This window comes from Diadema antillarum, unplaced genomic scaffold (assembly GCF_040938485.1).
Source record: "Diadema antillarum isolate AM-2024a unplaced genomic scaffold, OU_Dant_1.0 seq00000098_RagTag, whole genome shotgun sequence".
NCBI lineage: Eukaryota > Metazoa > Echinodermata > Echinoidea > Diadematoida > Diadematidae > Diadema > Diadema antillarum.
The window spans coordinates 1164806-1182298 of record NW_027271187.1 but is presented as its reverse complement, the minus strand read 5'-3'; the positions used below and the strand labels follow the sequence as shown (position 1 = coordinate 1182298).

The following is a 17493-nucleotide window of genomic DNA, read 5'->3' as shown; positions in this document are numbered from 1 at the left end:
TTGTCTGTGTGAACAGCATAATCCCAAGATGAGCTAAAAGACATTTACATGTTTGTAGGTGTGATAATTGCACAGTCATGAGAAAGATGATCACGAAGTGAATAAGACAAGATTGGGTCTGTGTGAACAGCATGTTCCCAAGACAAGCCAACAGGCATTTACATAATGTCAGCAAATGTGAAAATTGCACAACGTGCATATTAAACTTGACACGGCACCAATACTTGCTGCCACCATGAAGCTACCACTTGTAGATTCAACAAATTTGCTTGAACTCATTAATTAAACGTTGAATTTCTTGATAAGTACAATGTACCTAAGAGAGGGAGCATTCAGTTATTAGCTTGAGAACTAGGTTTTCTTCAGAGAAAATCTGAAGTTGTGAGATACAGACTCCTCATCAGAAATCATGTCATTGTTTAAATACTGATGTGTTTGTATTATATTGAGTGACTTCTATTATGTCTTTGATTGTCTCCTTGTGCCGTGTTCTTTCCTGTCACAAACAGTGCCGGTGGTCAAGAAAAGGATTCTTGAGGACGAGATGGTGTATCAATGGAAGGTTGGTATACCAGAAGGATAAGGGGGGGGGGGGGAAGGGGGTTAGTTAGAGGACGATGGGCACCCAGCTTTCTTCTGGTGTATGGCTCTTTTTCTCTTGCATAATAACTTAAATTGTGCATAAACATGCGGGTCCAGTTTTACTTAACTTCGCCTGTTTATGATTTTGGAGGGATTCTTGTTAGTTTTATACCTGTTACCCCAAGCTGAGATTACAGCATTCCATGACGAATAAATTGCGTATATATGTGTCTTATTGTGGGAATGTAAAAATATCCCTTCAGAGAGAGAGAGAGTATGTTATATATACACTTATGTTACCATATCTCTGATAGTGTTTTTCATCAACATGTGTCCCTTTCTCCTAAGATATGACACTTACCTGGCACCCAGAGAAACTAACAATAATTTTTTTGCAAGTTGATCGAAAGCATTTCTTCTCCTTTTCTTTTTCCTGAAAAGGCTTGTGGTTGTTGCTGTAAGTCATATGAGAGCAGACTTCTAGCCAGTAATTATGAGAGATGTTTGCGGAGCGTGACATCGAAATATCCAACGTCGACTTGCACAATCACTTCAAAGCTTGTCATGTTTTCAAAATGAGGTGTTTTTGAGTGTGTGTGTGTCTTTTTTTAATCATTTCTGCCATAGTGTAGATGACTTTTTTGCCCCCCTCACAATCTGCCTTGAAAAGGCAACGGTGCAAACACTTTTCCTTGTTAACGCCGATGTAGCGGATGTCATTTAGTCTGACTGGTATCCAGGTCTGTGTGTAAGCTCCTCGTGGTCTCAAATTTCTTGCTGCTTGCTCGCGTGGCCATATCATATTCCGTTGCCATGGCGATCCATTTACGTCACCCGGAGCCTTCTTTGTTGACTTTGGTATCTACCCTACTCTTGTTCGAGCTCTTTATGCCAGGGCCCTTTTTTTTTCTTCTTCTTTCATCCTGTTTTGTGGGCAAGATGAAGAACTGCAGAGTAATGATTTTTATTGTTTTTCTAAAGGGGCAGTAAATGCAATAAATGGTGCATTGCTAATTGGGGCATTGTGCCTCAAATGGCGACAAACCAGCTGCTTTCTCCACTTTTCCTTAAGCGAAATCCTGTTTGCCTCGTTTAGCTCGAGACGAATGTCAGTCAAATCTATCTAGATTTCAAGGACTAGGCTTTGTGTGTGCCTTACAATCTCACACAACTGATTCTACAGTAATTTTTTTTTCTTTCAATCTTTTCCCCCTCCCAGGCCGTTTGAATTGGTGAATGTGCACCTGTTTCATGACGCGAGCAATGTCATCGCTGTGGAAACGGTAAGCCAGGCTCCCATTCTTTTCTGCCCCACCTCAGTTTCACTTGTTTTCCCTTCATTTACTTCTTCTTTTGCTTTTTCCTTGCTCTTTGGTATTATTATTACTTTTTTTTTAATATATATTTTGCAGCTCTCAGTGTCACAGTCTCACTTTGCTGTGTATCACATGTCAGGCACTCTTGCCATGTGTGGTACGTATCAGGGTGGTTGAAATAGAGCGAACTTGATAGCACTGTTTTTACCTGTTTTTCTAAATCTTTTTTATTCTGTCCTGCATAAGATTTTAAAGGATGTGTACAGTTATGGTCGAGGTAAGGATTTAGCTTTTAATATTTTGAGATATTCAGAAACCACTCTATGAGATGTCAAAGAGCATACAATTTTAAGGGGTATCAAAAGTTTATTTGATGAAACTTGGTTTTGAAATGGCTGAGATATCCAAAAACAAGGTGAAACAAAGAGATCCTAATAAAAGGCGTGGCCTGTAGTCTTTTATTATTATCACTTTTTTGGATATCTCGGCCATTTGAAAACCAATTTTCATCAAATAAATGTTGAATCCTTCTCAAAATTACATGGTTTTTCATATTTCACGAGAGGTCTCTCATTATCTCACTTAGGAATGTTCAAAACATGAATCCCTACCTCAGCCAGTACTGTACAGTCCCTTTAACCCTGACATACACATATAGAATGTCTCATTGATGTACAGTATGTATACTTTCTCATTATTTGCCTAGTTTGAAATGCTGCCAAATGAAGGAAATAAATGAATGAATCTTCCTGTCTGCTCTCCCTATGATATAATTGTAATTATAACAACAACAACAATAATAATAATAATAATGATCATGATAATGATAGTAATGATAATAATAATGATAATTATAGTAATAATATAATCACAATAATATAAATGTATGAATCGCAAAGCCTATGTACATATATTCTTCTCCTCTGCGAAAGCGTCAGATATGGTTGACAATAACGCACAGTTAAATGAAAAAATGTGTCTTGAATCTTGATTCAAAGACTGCTTCAGTTATATGCAACATGTACTTTATGTTTTCCCCTTTTCTGCGAGAGTCTCGCTATCAAGGTGTCACTGCTTGCACGTTTCTGTGCAGATGCTCATTTAAAGTCCATTTGTGGAGAAAGTAATAATAGAGGGGATTGTTTGCATTTTGCTTTTTTTAGATACACGTGGAGAACAGGCTTGCGTATTTGCTAGTGACGCAAGATAATTCAGAGCCAAACTAAGTCCACAGATTATTTTCCACATCTTGATTGACAAAGGAGAGATGTTAGGCAGCCACAGAGCTGGAAGTGATGAAGTTTACCCCCGTCATTTTCTCTGCATACACAAACTACCACATGCTCGCTGTCGAGCTGAATAAGCTGCCAGTCTTTGATTGTTCTTTCGTTGTGTTCTTTTGTATGGATCACGTACAAAGAATTTCGAAGACTGCCACAAACACATAGCGGTCTAACCAGCATTGCTGTCGTATATCAAGCGGCAGCAGGTAATTGCTACACATTTGATGACTCCTTTTGTTTGCTGTACCGACAAACAGTAATGATGTTGTTGTGGTTGTCAAAAGGCTGGGTACACTTTTTATTGGGTGTTGTCACTTCTTTGTGTGAATTCAAGTATGAAGAGAATTTTCCTTATATGCTCAGTTTTGCATTTTCTTCTCTTTTTTTTTGGCAGAAATTTCCTTCACTGTACAGCAGAAACAGAAGGAAAGCACTAGAACATGTCTTACAAAGGTAAGTATTTTTTGTTCCTTTCTGCAGAGATTGTCTTAGTTAGGTTGTATAATCAATAAATGAATAGGTTAGCAAATGAATCAATAAGTAGCAATGATGATTATAGTAATAATAATAGTGATGATGATGATGATGTGTATAATGATGTATAATGATGTATGATGATAGTGAATATGTTCAGTAGTAAAGGGGATGCCAATTTTAACCGAGGGAAACAAAAATTGTCATAGAGATTCCTGAAAGTCATATAAATCTAATTGTAAACCAATTGATTTTGCATAAATATTTTCAAAGGAATATTATCCAACTGAAAATTTTATATGGGTTTATAAACCAGTGAGATTATTTGCGACTTTATATATGAATAACATGATATTATCCTGTTTTTCGTTGACAGACTAACGCGAGACAAACACACGAGGGTGCCTTTCTTTCTCTTCGGAGACTTCAACTTCAGATTAGATGCACAAGGTGTTGTCAATGTAAGTTTTGTGAAATGGCTGCAAACCGGACAGGATTCTCTAGAGAATGCCATGTCCATGCTTTTGTTTGTTTGTTTGTTTGTTTTGTTTTGTTTTTGTTTTGTTTTGTTTTGTTTTTGTTTTGTTTTGTTTTGTTTTGTTTTTTACTTACAATGCTTGCAGTGTATGTGTGTAGGGTGTTGGTTGTCATTGTCATTATAGTGAAGAGATTCCATGAGGCAAAGGAAACAGACAGAAGGAATATTGCTTCATTTTTAGAACAAAGGCAGTGCCACTTCCCCTCCCTTTCTCCCCAACAGTAGACAGTGTTGCACTGCCAAGATAAACATAGATACTTACTGTTAAATGGGATCTTATAAGTGTGTGGTTTTTTTTTATAATACTTTGTGACTCCAAATACTGAGCAATATGTCATGATTGTGACTGCAACTTCCGTGTAGCCCCACACATTATGTCTCAGTGGCTAGGTGGTGCACAACAACATGGCAGGCATGCGGGCACGTTTGGCCAGAAATAGCCATTCTAAATTAACATGCTTATTTCATTGCAGTCCTGCAGCAGCCAAGTTTTTTCATTTATCTACATGTAAACACACTTTGAATTTGAACAGTCAGTGTATTTTTAAAGATGTTCTTTCACATTCTTTAAGTTCGATAGTTTGCCTGGTATGGCCACTTTGCGGATGCACACAGGAAAACATAGAGAATGTTCATATGTGATGTACTGATGGGGGATGGAGTGTACAAAAATAGTATCTAAATTGAGGGGGAGGGAATAATTGCAGTGAAAGTAGCCTCCGGGCCACCCTAAGTGGACAGGGTATGCATGTCCTTGTGTTTGTGTGTGTGTGTGTGTGTGTGGGGGGGGGGGGGGGGGGGGAGGGGGTGTATATGTTGATGTGTGTTGTATGTATGTGTGTGTGCGGTGTCAGCTTGGCATTGAGCCCCCGGGGAAACCTGAGCCGGAGCAAATGAGTGTTGTGCGTCATACTCTCACATTCTTACTGGTAGTCTTGGGGACACAATGGGACATAAAGTCCGTGGGGATGTGTCCGTGTCTCTTTTTCCCATGTAGGTGTCTGTAGTTCAAAGCACTGTATAAAGTTGCTCGGTACTTCCCTGTCATTGGAAGAGTCCCAGTCCATTAATTTTTGTGTTACCACAGAGTTAATTTGAAGTCTTGTGACAGTTGGCATTGACTCATTTATCAATCACATTTATTTATTTTTTTCTATATGATTTTTATTAAGTTGGAACAAGGAATGATGAATTGTGAGTTTTCATTCCTGGTGAGTCCATAAAGTTTTAAGGTGTGAAACGAAATAGATTGGAGGACATATGCCACACATTAATTATGTCAACAAATGCATTTGACATATCAGGAGTTTTTATATTAGGAATGTGAGAGTTCAGAGATTAATCTGATTTCAGACCTTTTTACTCTGTTCCAAATTCTCCTTTCTGACTTTTTAGAGTTTAAATGCATTGAAATGTTCACAGTTTAAAGCATTTCAGACTGTTTTTCATAAGTTTCAGATTTTTTCAGACTCTTTTATGCAAGTGATTTCTCATGCCTGATATCTAAATATATAGATATATATATCTGTCCATTTTTCCTTGTATGTATATATGTATGTATGTATGTATGTATGTATATGTCTGTCTGAGATATATAATTATATATATGTATATGTATATGATGTGCTGACGGATGTAGAAAGATTTATAGGTAGATAGAGAAAGATTGTGGGGGCAAGGCCATCAGATGCTGTAGATAATTAATGAGACATTCCCCTTCCCATTTATCGTCTCTTGTTTCAGGCGCTGGTATCGCAAGCCAAACCGGAGTACACCAAGGAAGATGGCGCTGTCACGAGAATAGTCTACACGTCGAACGAGAACAACGCTCATGTACGTGACGTATCGGGATCTTACAATGCTCATTCTTCATGAAATATGCGATTTAAGTCATTCACGTAGAACTACTTACATGATAAAGAATTCAATCCTAGAGTTGCAGCCCAGATCAATGCAAGATTTCATGATGAGTCCAGTACTAGACCAACTTTCAGTGGAAAATTTGATAATTTTTTTTAAAAGTTTCAGCCTAGAACATGAATTCATTACAACAGTGTCCTGCTCCCATTTGGTTATGGTTGTGATTTGATAATTATAATGATGGTAGCAATAGTTGTAGTAGGTAATAGTAGTAATAGCAGTGGTTGTAGTAATAGTAGTAATAGTAGTAGTAGTAGTAGTAGTAGTAGTGGTGGTGGTAATAGTAGTATTAGCAGTAGTACGCATAGTAGTAGCAGTAGTAGTAGTAGTAATAGGATGATAATGATAATGGTAATGATAGTAATAGTAACAAAAATAAATGTATTGATAACAATATTTGTATTGATGATTATTATTATTTTAATTCTTTATATCATTTTTGAAACTTTTTTTTTAATGATATGCTGCTGATAAGATCGGGAGAAATGAAAAAGGAGGTGTCAATTAGTTCAAGCTATCTTTACATAACAGGCCTCATCAGGTCTCTTTAATTTGAAACATATGAATCCCTTCATTGTGCTGATCTCATTGTATTTTTGTCACATAGTAATTCTGCTTTTGTAGTTAGAAATATTTTTTTGATTGTTCATGTGTTGCAGTACCTCATGTATAAAGAAAATAGCCTTTGTGAAAAATGGCTGTCCAGCAGAAAGCAGGCTTGTAAATCTGTGTGTAGTAGATGAAATAAACTCAAACCCAAATCTCAAAGAGAGAGGGATAATGGGGAAAAAAAAATGAAACTGCTGTGATATATCATGCATGCAGTACCTGGGGATTTAGGACAGGCTTGTAAAGGGCACAGCACATTAGATTATATCACCTGATATGATATGCTCCACACCTTTGTGATGAGAGGAATATATGAATATTGCCTGTTATTGTCACTGGTAGTCACAACAGGGTGGCGGTGTCAGAATTGTCATTATGACACAGGGCAACAAGAACAGGATTCCTGTGGAAATTCCGTGTACAAAGCCTTACAAAATTCATATTTTGTTTCTTCTGATGTTGACATGTTGTTTTTTTTTTTAACTTCCTTTTTATGCCCTTCACACATACCATGAAATTGAGCTGTATATGAAGAATGCCGATTTGAAATCAATCTGGTCAAAACACTTGTTTTTGTTGTTGTCAGGATAAATCATTTCAATGTTTATCCTATCATGCTGTTTGTAATCAAGACCTGTAAACTTATGGAAATATTGTTTACTATTATTCTTGTTATAGTTTGCATATACATACATAGATATATAGTACCTTTTTTATTCATGTTAAAACTTTTGCGTAGTGCTTTTATTTTGTTTCCATTCATTAACTCGTTTCATGGTGTCATCTTTGTTGTAAATCAAAGCATTCATTTTGTTGTCAAGGATCATCAAGTCTGTACTTTAGATAGATTTAAAGTTAAAGAATAATATTGTTTTATTCATAAAAAAAGATGCCTGTCATAGCAGAGTTGTTGCAGTGCGACCAAGAGAAGTGGCAAGAATTCTGCTCCGACATTCCCACAGGATGTAGACTTGCTCATTACATATGCAAGGCTGCACACTGGCACTGGTCTGACGGTCCCTGACCAGTAAAATAATCACTGTCAGAGCAGTAACTTTTTCAGGAATGGACCAGTAAAACATGGGAAAACTGGGTACCTACTGGTCTGACCTGTCTGTCAGACCGGTAGAAAGAAGGGGTTAGTGTGCAGCCTTGGCATATGATTGTTGATTAAACTGTCATTTTACAAACTATACGTACATTTACAGTTCATTAAGATTTTTCTTCCGCTGATTTTGGTGATTCATGCAACAGGTCTTACTGACGTTAGAGAAGAAGAAATTTGAGATGGATGACCCCAGTAGGTTATTACAGGATGGCATTGAGTGGGTAAGTGTGTTTGTGACTTTTCTTTTCTTGCTTAGCTTGATTAGATTCACGCTGTCAATCCCCACATTACCCTGATAAAGTCAAAGATGTGAAAGTGTGGAATGTGGTGCTTTGGCTGAAAACCAAGAAATTCAATGTTTGTCCGAAGATCACAGGTATTATGCCTCAGTGACCTGCTGTGAGGATTTCAGAGAATCCCAGTTATGAAATGTGGTTGGTTTTTATGGAGCATTTCTCATGTTGTGCATCCCAACTTTCAATCCAGTGAATGTAAAGTTTCGTTTTACCGGATGCCTCCCGTCTCAGTGTTTTCCCTAGAAGGTGTGTGAAAAATGAGGTGGAACTAATAATGCAACATTTCAATGCCGAGAGTCATGAGAAGTTTGAAAACACCAAAATCAGAGACCAATTTCAAGTGGACTATGTAAGTCCATCTTCCATTATGAAAGCTTGAAAGAAGAATCAGTAATTCAACCCTGCCGTTTTTAACCTTTGAAACGGAGTGACAACATTGCACAAATCCAGATAAAAGTGGGGGAATACTTGGAAGGCCTGAAAAAGGAAGGATAACACAAGGTGAAGTGAGGAAATGTTCTTATTTGTGCAATGCAGATGACATAAAATGTAAAAGCTTTGGTGTAGTTCATACCTCTTCTTTTGTACTGGAGTATCATTTAAGAATTTACATGTGGATCCAAATTTGATCTCTCCATACAGTTGAAATGCGAGGGCTTGCTCTCTCTCTCACACACACACCATAAAAAAACCCCACACAAAACAAACAAACAGACAAACAAAACAAAACTGCTTCTTTTCTCGTTGTCATTATGTGTGTCAGTGTATTGGCCCCTGATTATCAACCACTTTGTACTTCTCTTCCAACTTCGTTTCTGTTTAGCTGTCAAAATTCGACAAGGAACTAGAAAGCTTTAGCAATCAACTCTTCGAATATTCTGTCAACTTCCCACCAAGGTAATGAGGTCAAGAGTATGCCATTGCCCTGGAGTTCATTATATACTTCATATGATCCTGATGTTTATGGAGCATTTCTTTCTCTTTTTAACTCACTGCTCTCTTTCTCTCATTTTGTCTCTATTTATCTCTCCTATAGCCCCATTCCACAGAGATTTTCTCTCATCAGTCACTCATTTGAAGCTAAGTTTATTGCTTCTGACCACCCTCCGAAGTGTATCGGATCGCAGTCTGACGGATCCGACTTATGTCGGTCGACTATCAACTGGAGGTCAGAGTCAGACATGTCGGGCAGTGATCCGATGAGGCAAGATGGTCCGTTGAGGATCACGCATTACATGTCTTACACTCACCTGATATTCGACCAACGAAGTTGGATTCATCAGACTGCGTTCCGATACACTTCAGTGGGTGGCCGGAAGTAACAATGTTTGCTTCCCATGAGTGACCGATGAGAAAAAAATCTCTGAAAAATGGGGTTATTACTGGCAGCATTAGTTGATGGTGTTTTGATGAAACAATTGGGTTTAATACAGTAAACATAAGAGCGTGCAGTGTGACTATGCTGCTTTTTAATCCTATTTGCGTCTCACTGATGTTTAAACAACAATGTGCCAAGAAGAAATAGATAGGTTTAAGATTTTTAAAGGAGAGTGAGGAATACAAAGAAAATTTTCACGTGTCTTGACCCAGAAAATGTGAGAGTCTTCAATTAGAACCAAGCTGTCATTTTTCAGCTGCTTTCATGAACATTTGAATGAATCAATGAAGATTTGAACAAAACAGAGCAGGTAACTTGGAGGTTAACACTCTCTTAATTGCAGCAATCAATACAAGGAAAAACATTATTTTAGGGTACTCAAATTTCAGTATGTGGTAATCACCTACTTGTAGCCATGTTTCATTGGTCTGATTTTATATCTTAGGAAGAAGAATGTAGTATTTACAATGTGTCTTGATTCTAGAGAAGGAGAATATGTCAGTCACAACAATAGGGGAAAAGCAAGATTTTTTTTCAGTAAAAATCACTAATGAAAGTTGTCTACACTTATCATAAAATGTGGCTACTGCCCTCTTGTGATTTACAGACTTGAAAGTATTGTCAGGAAACTTCTATAATTCTGGATCTTTTTTAGGCCAAACTTTTACTGATTTGATAGATGTTGAAACTCGATATCAAAATGTAGCCCAACATAAGGCCTTTCTTATCCTTGTCATACTGTTGAATTCTCCAATTACATCATACATGTATGATTTGCAATTTTGATGTAACTGGTGTGCCTTACTTAATACTTACTGTCGTCTTTGATTGAGGTATTCCTCAAGATTTGGCATCATGATGTGATTCTCAAATGCATTAAAGAGCAAATGAGGAGCTACCTGTTGTTTTTTTTACCACTTATTGACACCTAGGGTGGTATTCTGAAAATATTTGTAAGTTTCTTCCTAAGTTTCTTCCTTAGTCAGAAACTTAGGAAGTGCCTAGGAAAGACAAAATCGGTATTCTGAAATTTCTTCCTGGTCACTTCTTAATGCAAATTAGGCCATCCTTATCCCCGCCCACGTCCTTTCTTAAGCCAATACGAAATGTTGTATCATAAGGAACTAACCAATGACAATCCCATATTACTGTGACGTAGGGTCAAATGCACGTGTGCGCGGCATGTCCCCTTTCTCACGCTCATTTCGCGCATCAAAGTACATGTGCGCGCAGTGAATGACAAGCGCGCCTATCACAATGCTTGCAGTTTGTTATTCTTAACAACGTACTTAGGACAGGGATGGAGCTTTCCTGAATATTTTCCGAAAATTCTTTCCTATGTGCATTCTAGAATACCAACTTCTTCTAAGTCAGAAATTTGCATACTCCCGCCCCTTTCCTAATTTCTTCCTAAGTCTAGGAAAAAACTTAGGAACAGACTTAGGAAGAAACTTAGGAAGATTTTCAGAATACCACTTAGGAAAAAATCCTGACTTAGGAAGAAATTCTTCCTAGGAAGGATTTCAGAATACCACCCCTTCAATTTCTCTATCAGGAACCTGACAAGGTGTGTAGACTATAAGACAATCCACGTACTGCAAACACATGGAATTTCCATGCAGAGTCATTCACATAAATAATTTTCTTCTGTTTCTTCAGTTTGATGGACCTACATTGATATTCTTCCAATCTGCCTCATTGAAAGCTGTCCCCATAAACTCAAAGCTCTGCCCTGTGCATATAGGTCTTAGGCATACTCTTTGCATCTCACCCCTGCTGTGCATACATGTTTGTATGGAAGTCAAACTGGCACCATCCGTTTCACACTTTCTTACCCACAGCTACCCCTACAGCGAGGATGTTTCAGACGGTCACAGCTACATGAAGACGAGATTACCGGCCTGGTGTGACAGGGTCTTCATGTCTCATTCAGCCAAGAGTCTCATATCGGTAAACTCACCAGTCGAGAGAGACTGTCTCGATTGGGACACGTTCATAATGTTCTTTTCCTGTTGCTTAAAGGAGACATTATGGACAGCAGAATGTTTTCAGAGATATATAATGTATTGAGGAAAAAATATTTTGCCCTGTCAATGCACCATTTCATCTTAGTCTCTCAATGATTCACTCCATCAGAATTTGCGTAATTTGGAGGACAGTTTCGTACAGCTGAGGTGTCTGTTTAATCACAACCAAATGAAGTTGCTTCAGTTGTGCTCTTTAAATGTACTTACTGCCGATATTTGTGGCTAATGAGAAAATGTGTGCTATTTGTAACAGACATTTACACGGACTTGTTGCAAACTTGTTAATATTTATTTTGTGCTTCTTAATTATATTCTTTGATTGATTCATTTATTTGGCAAGATCTAAAACAATACAAATCATGACAGAGGAGCAGATAATATGCAGGCCAGGGCTCCTGAGGAGCAATGTGTGCTTGTAGTTGGAGCCCTTATTCTTAAAGAAAACAAAAAAATGTGCTTCTCAATGTGCCATGTTGATGTACACTATGCTGCGTTTAGAATTATTTGGCACCAGTCAGTATCACACTTCGCAACTTTTGCTCATTATGATGTAGAGGAGAACCAACAGGATGAAAAAGAAAACTGAATTGAATGCTCACAAAAGGTACCGTAAAGTTCCGTGTATAAGACGCACTATTTTTTCGTCGGAAAACGTTGAAAATCGGGGGTGCGTCGTATACACGGGTACAGTCGAATCACAGGAAAAAATCCGTCATGTACACTCAATTTTATAAGGCCAACTTGGGGCCATGTATGCCCATCGACGTTTGGAAGGTAAGCAATCACTAAAACTTACGGATAAAAGAGCGATCTTTCAATCTGGACACACACAAAAGCTGCAAATACGAGATAAACTTACATCGGCCTTGTGCAGTAACGATGTATCAATCTGGCCATAGACAACAGCTGTAACAGCACTGCTGTACATGCTACCGATGTCAGTCTACCAAGCTACCAACAGCCAACCTAGTAGCTGGAATACGCGATGTACAGGTATCATTACTAAATTACCGATACCGTAAAACTTATCAATGTGCTAGTATCAATATGGCCATAGACAAAAGCTGTAAAATACGGAGTAGGATCGACACTATGTCACCGTAAATATGAACGATGTGTGAAGCATGCATGCATATCCATGTCGTTCGTTTGCTCTTCATTTCACGAGTGCGAGGCCGGCTAGGATAGCATAGCTACACTGTAGCTAGCTAGCTAGCTAGCATGCAAGCCTTTGGCAAAGGCAGCAGCTGCAGAGAGGCTTTTGCAATGGACTCGCGTGCACACAGCGATCGGATCGAAGCGCGCTTGCCCGTTGCGCGCTGTGTGTGCAAGTCCATTGCTCTCTGTGTGCGTGTGCTGAAATTATAGCGAGCTGCCTTTTGCAAAAGGCTAGCACTGTGCATACAAGCATGGTCAAGAGACACACATGTTACTGGTAACAGTGCATGAGTGTAATTACCGTACGCACCGTACTTCTTGCCGTATGATCCCTCTGCTACACTTGTTGATGTTTTTCTTATTTTTCGAATGAACCTTCCAGTCTGACATGCGTCAATATGCGAGACACCCTCTGCTATGTATGACAGCAAAGATCGTACTGTACACTCATGAGTACGATATGCATGACACATGTACCACGATTGAAAGGTGAAACAATAGCAAGTGAGTACCGAGACAAGTCTCGCATTTTGCGTCTTCCATATTTTGTTGATGTCCGATGAATACCGTTAAAAGAAAATATAAAAGGAAACGAAAAATAGAGCAAATACATGCTGCATTCTAGGGAAATTTTGAGCTGAAATAATATGTATGACAGACACAATATTTACGTGGACATTTTCGTGTTTTTTTATATTTTATTTTAGGTCCAAAATTAGGGGTGCGTCTTATACACGGGTGCGTCTTATACACGGAACTTTACGGTACTACTTTGGCAGGAAAAGAAAATGGGGCAAAGGATGCATCAAACCAAAATAAACCAATGATTTGCGAATATCAACAGTATGTTGTCCTGTTACTATGGAAGCCTGACTAAACAACTGATAGTCAATTTCCTTAGTTTGACGTTTTTAACATTTTCAGATTCCGATCTTTTACCATTGACATATAATTTGACCCATTCTATTTCCTAACACAAACTATAGAATTGGCAAGAATGGCTGTCACAACTACATGAATGCAGTTTTGAGAAAATCTGCTTTAAAGTCAAGCATACTGAAGATAAAATGTATGTAAACGCAATAGGTTAATATGAGTTGTTAACTGTGGCAAATGTCAGTTGACTTGCAAAAATAACGACAGCGTGAAATGCTCTGTGTATTCAGCATTCTGATTTTTATTCAAATTGATGCCTGTGCAGTTGTAAGTCTGGAACCTGATGAGATTGTTGTGGTGAAGAGCTACATACAACATGCTCTCATTGTCTGGTATGTGTGATACAGTATTCATCGCATAATCGGGACAGGTTGGGAGTAGCAAACACGGCCCCTTTAAGCGAGGTGCCCGATTTCGCGATGAGTACTCACCATACACTAACGGCATACGACATGTACATGTAGTGCACACACACACACACACACACACATGCATACTGACGTACTGTACATGTACATGAATACACAACACGCTACCCCTCGTTGCGACCCTCCAGCTCTCCCTGCATTCTCGCAATGATGTAGAGTAATCGCAACCGGGTTCGATTCTTCTGTCAAACACGCGTGTACACGTAATCAATGTCAGCTCATAGTCTAGATTCATAAAACGTTACGTATTCGCACATACATTGAACCCTTCTCATCTTTCACGCTCTCCCTCCCACTCTCTCCCCCATTTCACTGAATACGTAACTGTTCATAGCCCTCATTTCAATCCTGTAACTTTTGCCCAGTCACAACTGAGGAAGATTGTGACGTACACAGAGATCACAGTGTACAGCTGTATTGAAAGTTGAAACCAAAGACAGTAGATAACAAGATCCGAAGGCGCGTGATAACAATGGACTTTGCCCTCAGAGTGTATGACTGAGATCAAACAACGCACACAGCCTGGGCTGTATGAGCGAGGCATGTTTGTTATTGGATGTGAGTCGAGTAGGAATTGCAAGCGAGCACATGGCTTTGCTTATGTAGGGGAGAAGAATGTTCGCGAAGGCATGTGCTTTGCAATGGCATGGATACTTATACACGGCGCTTTCGTGGCTGTGTATGTACATGTACTGGATGGACGGAGGTCAAAACATACCAATCCGAAGCTTGCTTTGTAAGTTTGTTGTAAACGACAACTGATACGGAATCTTTGAAATATTGTTGTGGTATTTTGGTAGATTTTTTTTGTGTAAAATATTAACAAAATCAAAGATTGCTTGAAGAAAAATTGTCCCGTTTATCAGAGGTCCCCGCCCGATTATCCAGTGAAAATAACGTGCGTTGGAAATGTTTCTGGGAAGCGTATATCATTTAAGCGAGGATCCCGATTATCAGATGCCCGATTATGCGATGAATACTGTATCAATAATGTGCCCTTTTTTCCTTTTGAATGCAGGATGCAAACTCTGGAAGTACGTACGGCGTCATAGGACAAGACGTATGTATGGGAGACCACAAGGTAAGTTGTTTTCGTTTCCCTCCTCTTCACAGGTCATACTCCGTAAAGCATTCGTAATGATGTACAGTCCAACAGCAGTTATTCCACCATATCGGGACCGACACCCATCGGAATAGGTGATATATTTCCGCATATGCAAGACATGCTCTAGCACAACACTTTTGTGTGGCTTTTCATTACAAATTGCTATGATTATGACACTGTCCTATTCGATGCAAGAAGGCCTCTTGTAGAGTTAGTTCACATTTTCTGGACAACAGTAACGTTAATATCAATACCACAGACCCCCGAGGTGTCACATTTAGCATGCCCTTGTTTGATGATCTTTACAGATCAATGCCTTGTCCTAAGGGTATAATTCCCAGTCGTGGTTTGATCCCCTGACCTCCTGGTTTAGAGCTTTACCCACTTGACCACAGTGCTCCCTTGAGCATCTTCCCAAAAGTTCACTTTGACATAAAGACAGAAGTACCGTTCCCCCTGAAAATGCATCACAGTCTTATATTAAATCTCCTCCACAGGTAGCAGTTAATATCCGAATGGCGTGTGTCATATTGGAATTCCACTTATTACCTCCGCCAAGGGAGGAGGTTATGTTTTGCGTTACCGTTTGTTTGTTTGTTAGTTAGTTAGTTTGTTCGTGTGCAAAATATTTCAAAAAGCAGTTAACGGATTGGGATAAAACTTGCAGGAAAGGTTGAGAATGACACAAGTAACAAACGATTAACTTTTGGTAGTGATCCGAGAATTTTTGGGGAATTTATGAAGGATTTCTGATATTTTGGCAGGTAGGGTCAATGAACTTGGGAGTTCAGGTTGCGCGTAATTGAGGTTTGCATGTGCGCACTAAAGTGCGTGCTCTAGTTTCTGCCAGGGCGAGGCATGCCTTGCAGCTGAGGGTTTATGACATAGCAAAGGCTTCTATATTGGGAAATCGGGGGTGGAAATTACTGATATCTCTATGGAAGAACAAGATCAGTGGTGGAAATGAGCTGCATGCTTGGCGGAGGTCTGCGCTCTCAGAGTGCTTTTCTAGTTACATAGATTTTATACTCAGAAGTGGAATCAGTGAATGGATTTTGTTCTATTCCCACTAAGTATGTAACAATCTTCCAGTCACTGTTAGTAAGTTAAACATTGCTGCCAAGTATCCCTGATTCTGAAGAGGCTTCCTGAAAACCTAAATATTGTTCGTACATGTCCCAATAGGAGAATATGCAAATCTCTCTGATTCGGGAATTGGTTCCATTGATCCCATTGGGATACATGTAATGCACAGGTATCTCCCTGATTTTTATGGATTAATGTTGCCAGTCGTATATTAAATGTTGCAATCTAACAGGTAGGTGTTTGTTTGTTTTTTCTTGCATGACAATTAAGTACGTGCATTTGTGCAAATGAACAAACACTCAGTTTGTGGTAATAATAGTCTCAGTCCTAGGTGCACATTATTGGCCTCCTGTAAAACGGTAATCCCAGACTGTGACGGAAATAAAGGTGATGTTGATGATTGTGACGATTCAGTCATTTATAAAGATAATCAGTTACTTTTGTAATTTCTCTTGATAGAATAAAACAATTTACCCGTTTAAAAAACTTGGGAGCAATTAGATTTCTCACTCTTGTACACAGTATCAAACATTTTTCAGAACAAATCTAAGATTTTGCTTACCTCATGTATTTCTCTTTTCTTTTCCCTCTCTGCATACCTCGATATTTCCCTGGTGACTGTGTTCTTTAAATTATACAATGGTACTTGGCTCATTGTTTGACTACCATGCTTCTATGTCTGGAAACGCACCATTTCATCAACAACAACAACAACAACAACCCGGTGTCATGCCAACTTCAATGGTGGTGCCGTGACTCGTGCCGTGATCATTGGAACCCAACAGCCCATCTTCCTGAACTTTAAGCTCTCGCAAGCCGGCGCAAACATCTCAGGTAAACGTCGCGCCGGCCGCCGATCGAACTGTCGGTGTTGCGTGGTGCAGTAGTAGTGCCGCCAGTCCCCGCCACAACTGAGCACCCACCAAGCAATACACACTCTCTCCCCCATCTTCAACGCAACCAATATCTGCATTCCCCCCTTTCCACTCTTTGTCTGTCCGTGCCCTGTGTTATTTATTATCGACTCACACACGCATTATATTTTGTCTTTCGATGTCCACTCGGCCTCCATGTTATGTGCTTCCTGTGCCTGCCAAGTGACTACCCACCACTGTTCTACTTCTACTTCTACCACATCTTCGTGCTCTGGTTGTATCATGTCTGTTGTGTAAGTGCTTGGCTGAGAGTTTCTACGCTTCCTCTGTTTGACAGATATCTAACCACTTTGATGCTGTATACGCTGTATATT

The 17493-nt window shown here is 39.1% G+C and overlaps 1 protein-coding gene across 1 annotated transcript in view; it reads left to right on the top strand.

Moving 5' to 3' along the window:
• Positions 1–17493, top strand: part of LOC139726776 (inositol polyphosphate-5-phosphatase A-like) — an 85307-nt gene that overhangs the window by 52307 nt on the left and 15507 nt on the right. Inside the window, exons 7-16 of the mRNA XM_071637766.1 lie at positions 510–562; positions 1802–1865; positions 3576–3634; positions 4032–4116; positions 5937–6026; positions 7977–8051; positions 8950–9023; positions 11346–11454; positions 15072–15134; positions 17030–17078. Coding sequence (XP_071493867.1) covers positions 510–562; positions 1802–1865; positions 3576–3634; positions 4032–4116; positions 5937–6026; positions 7977–8051; positions 8950–9023; positions 11346–11454; positions 15072–15134; positions 17030–17078 — 721 coding nt within the window. The remainder of the gene's footprint in view (positions 1–509; positions 563–1801; positions 1866–3575; positions 3635–4031; positions 4117–5936; positions 6027–7976; positions 8052–8949; positions 9024–11345; positions 11455–15071; positions 15135–17029; positions 17079–17493) is intronic.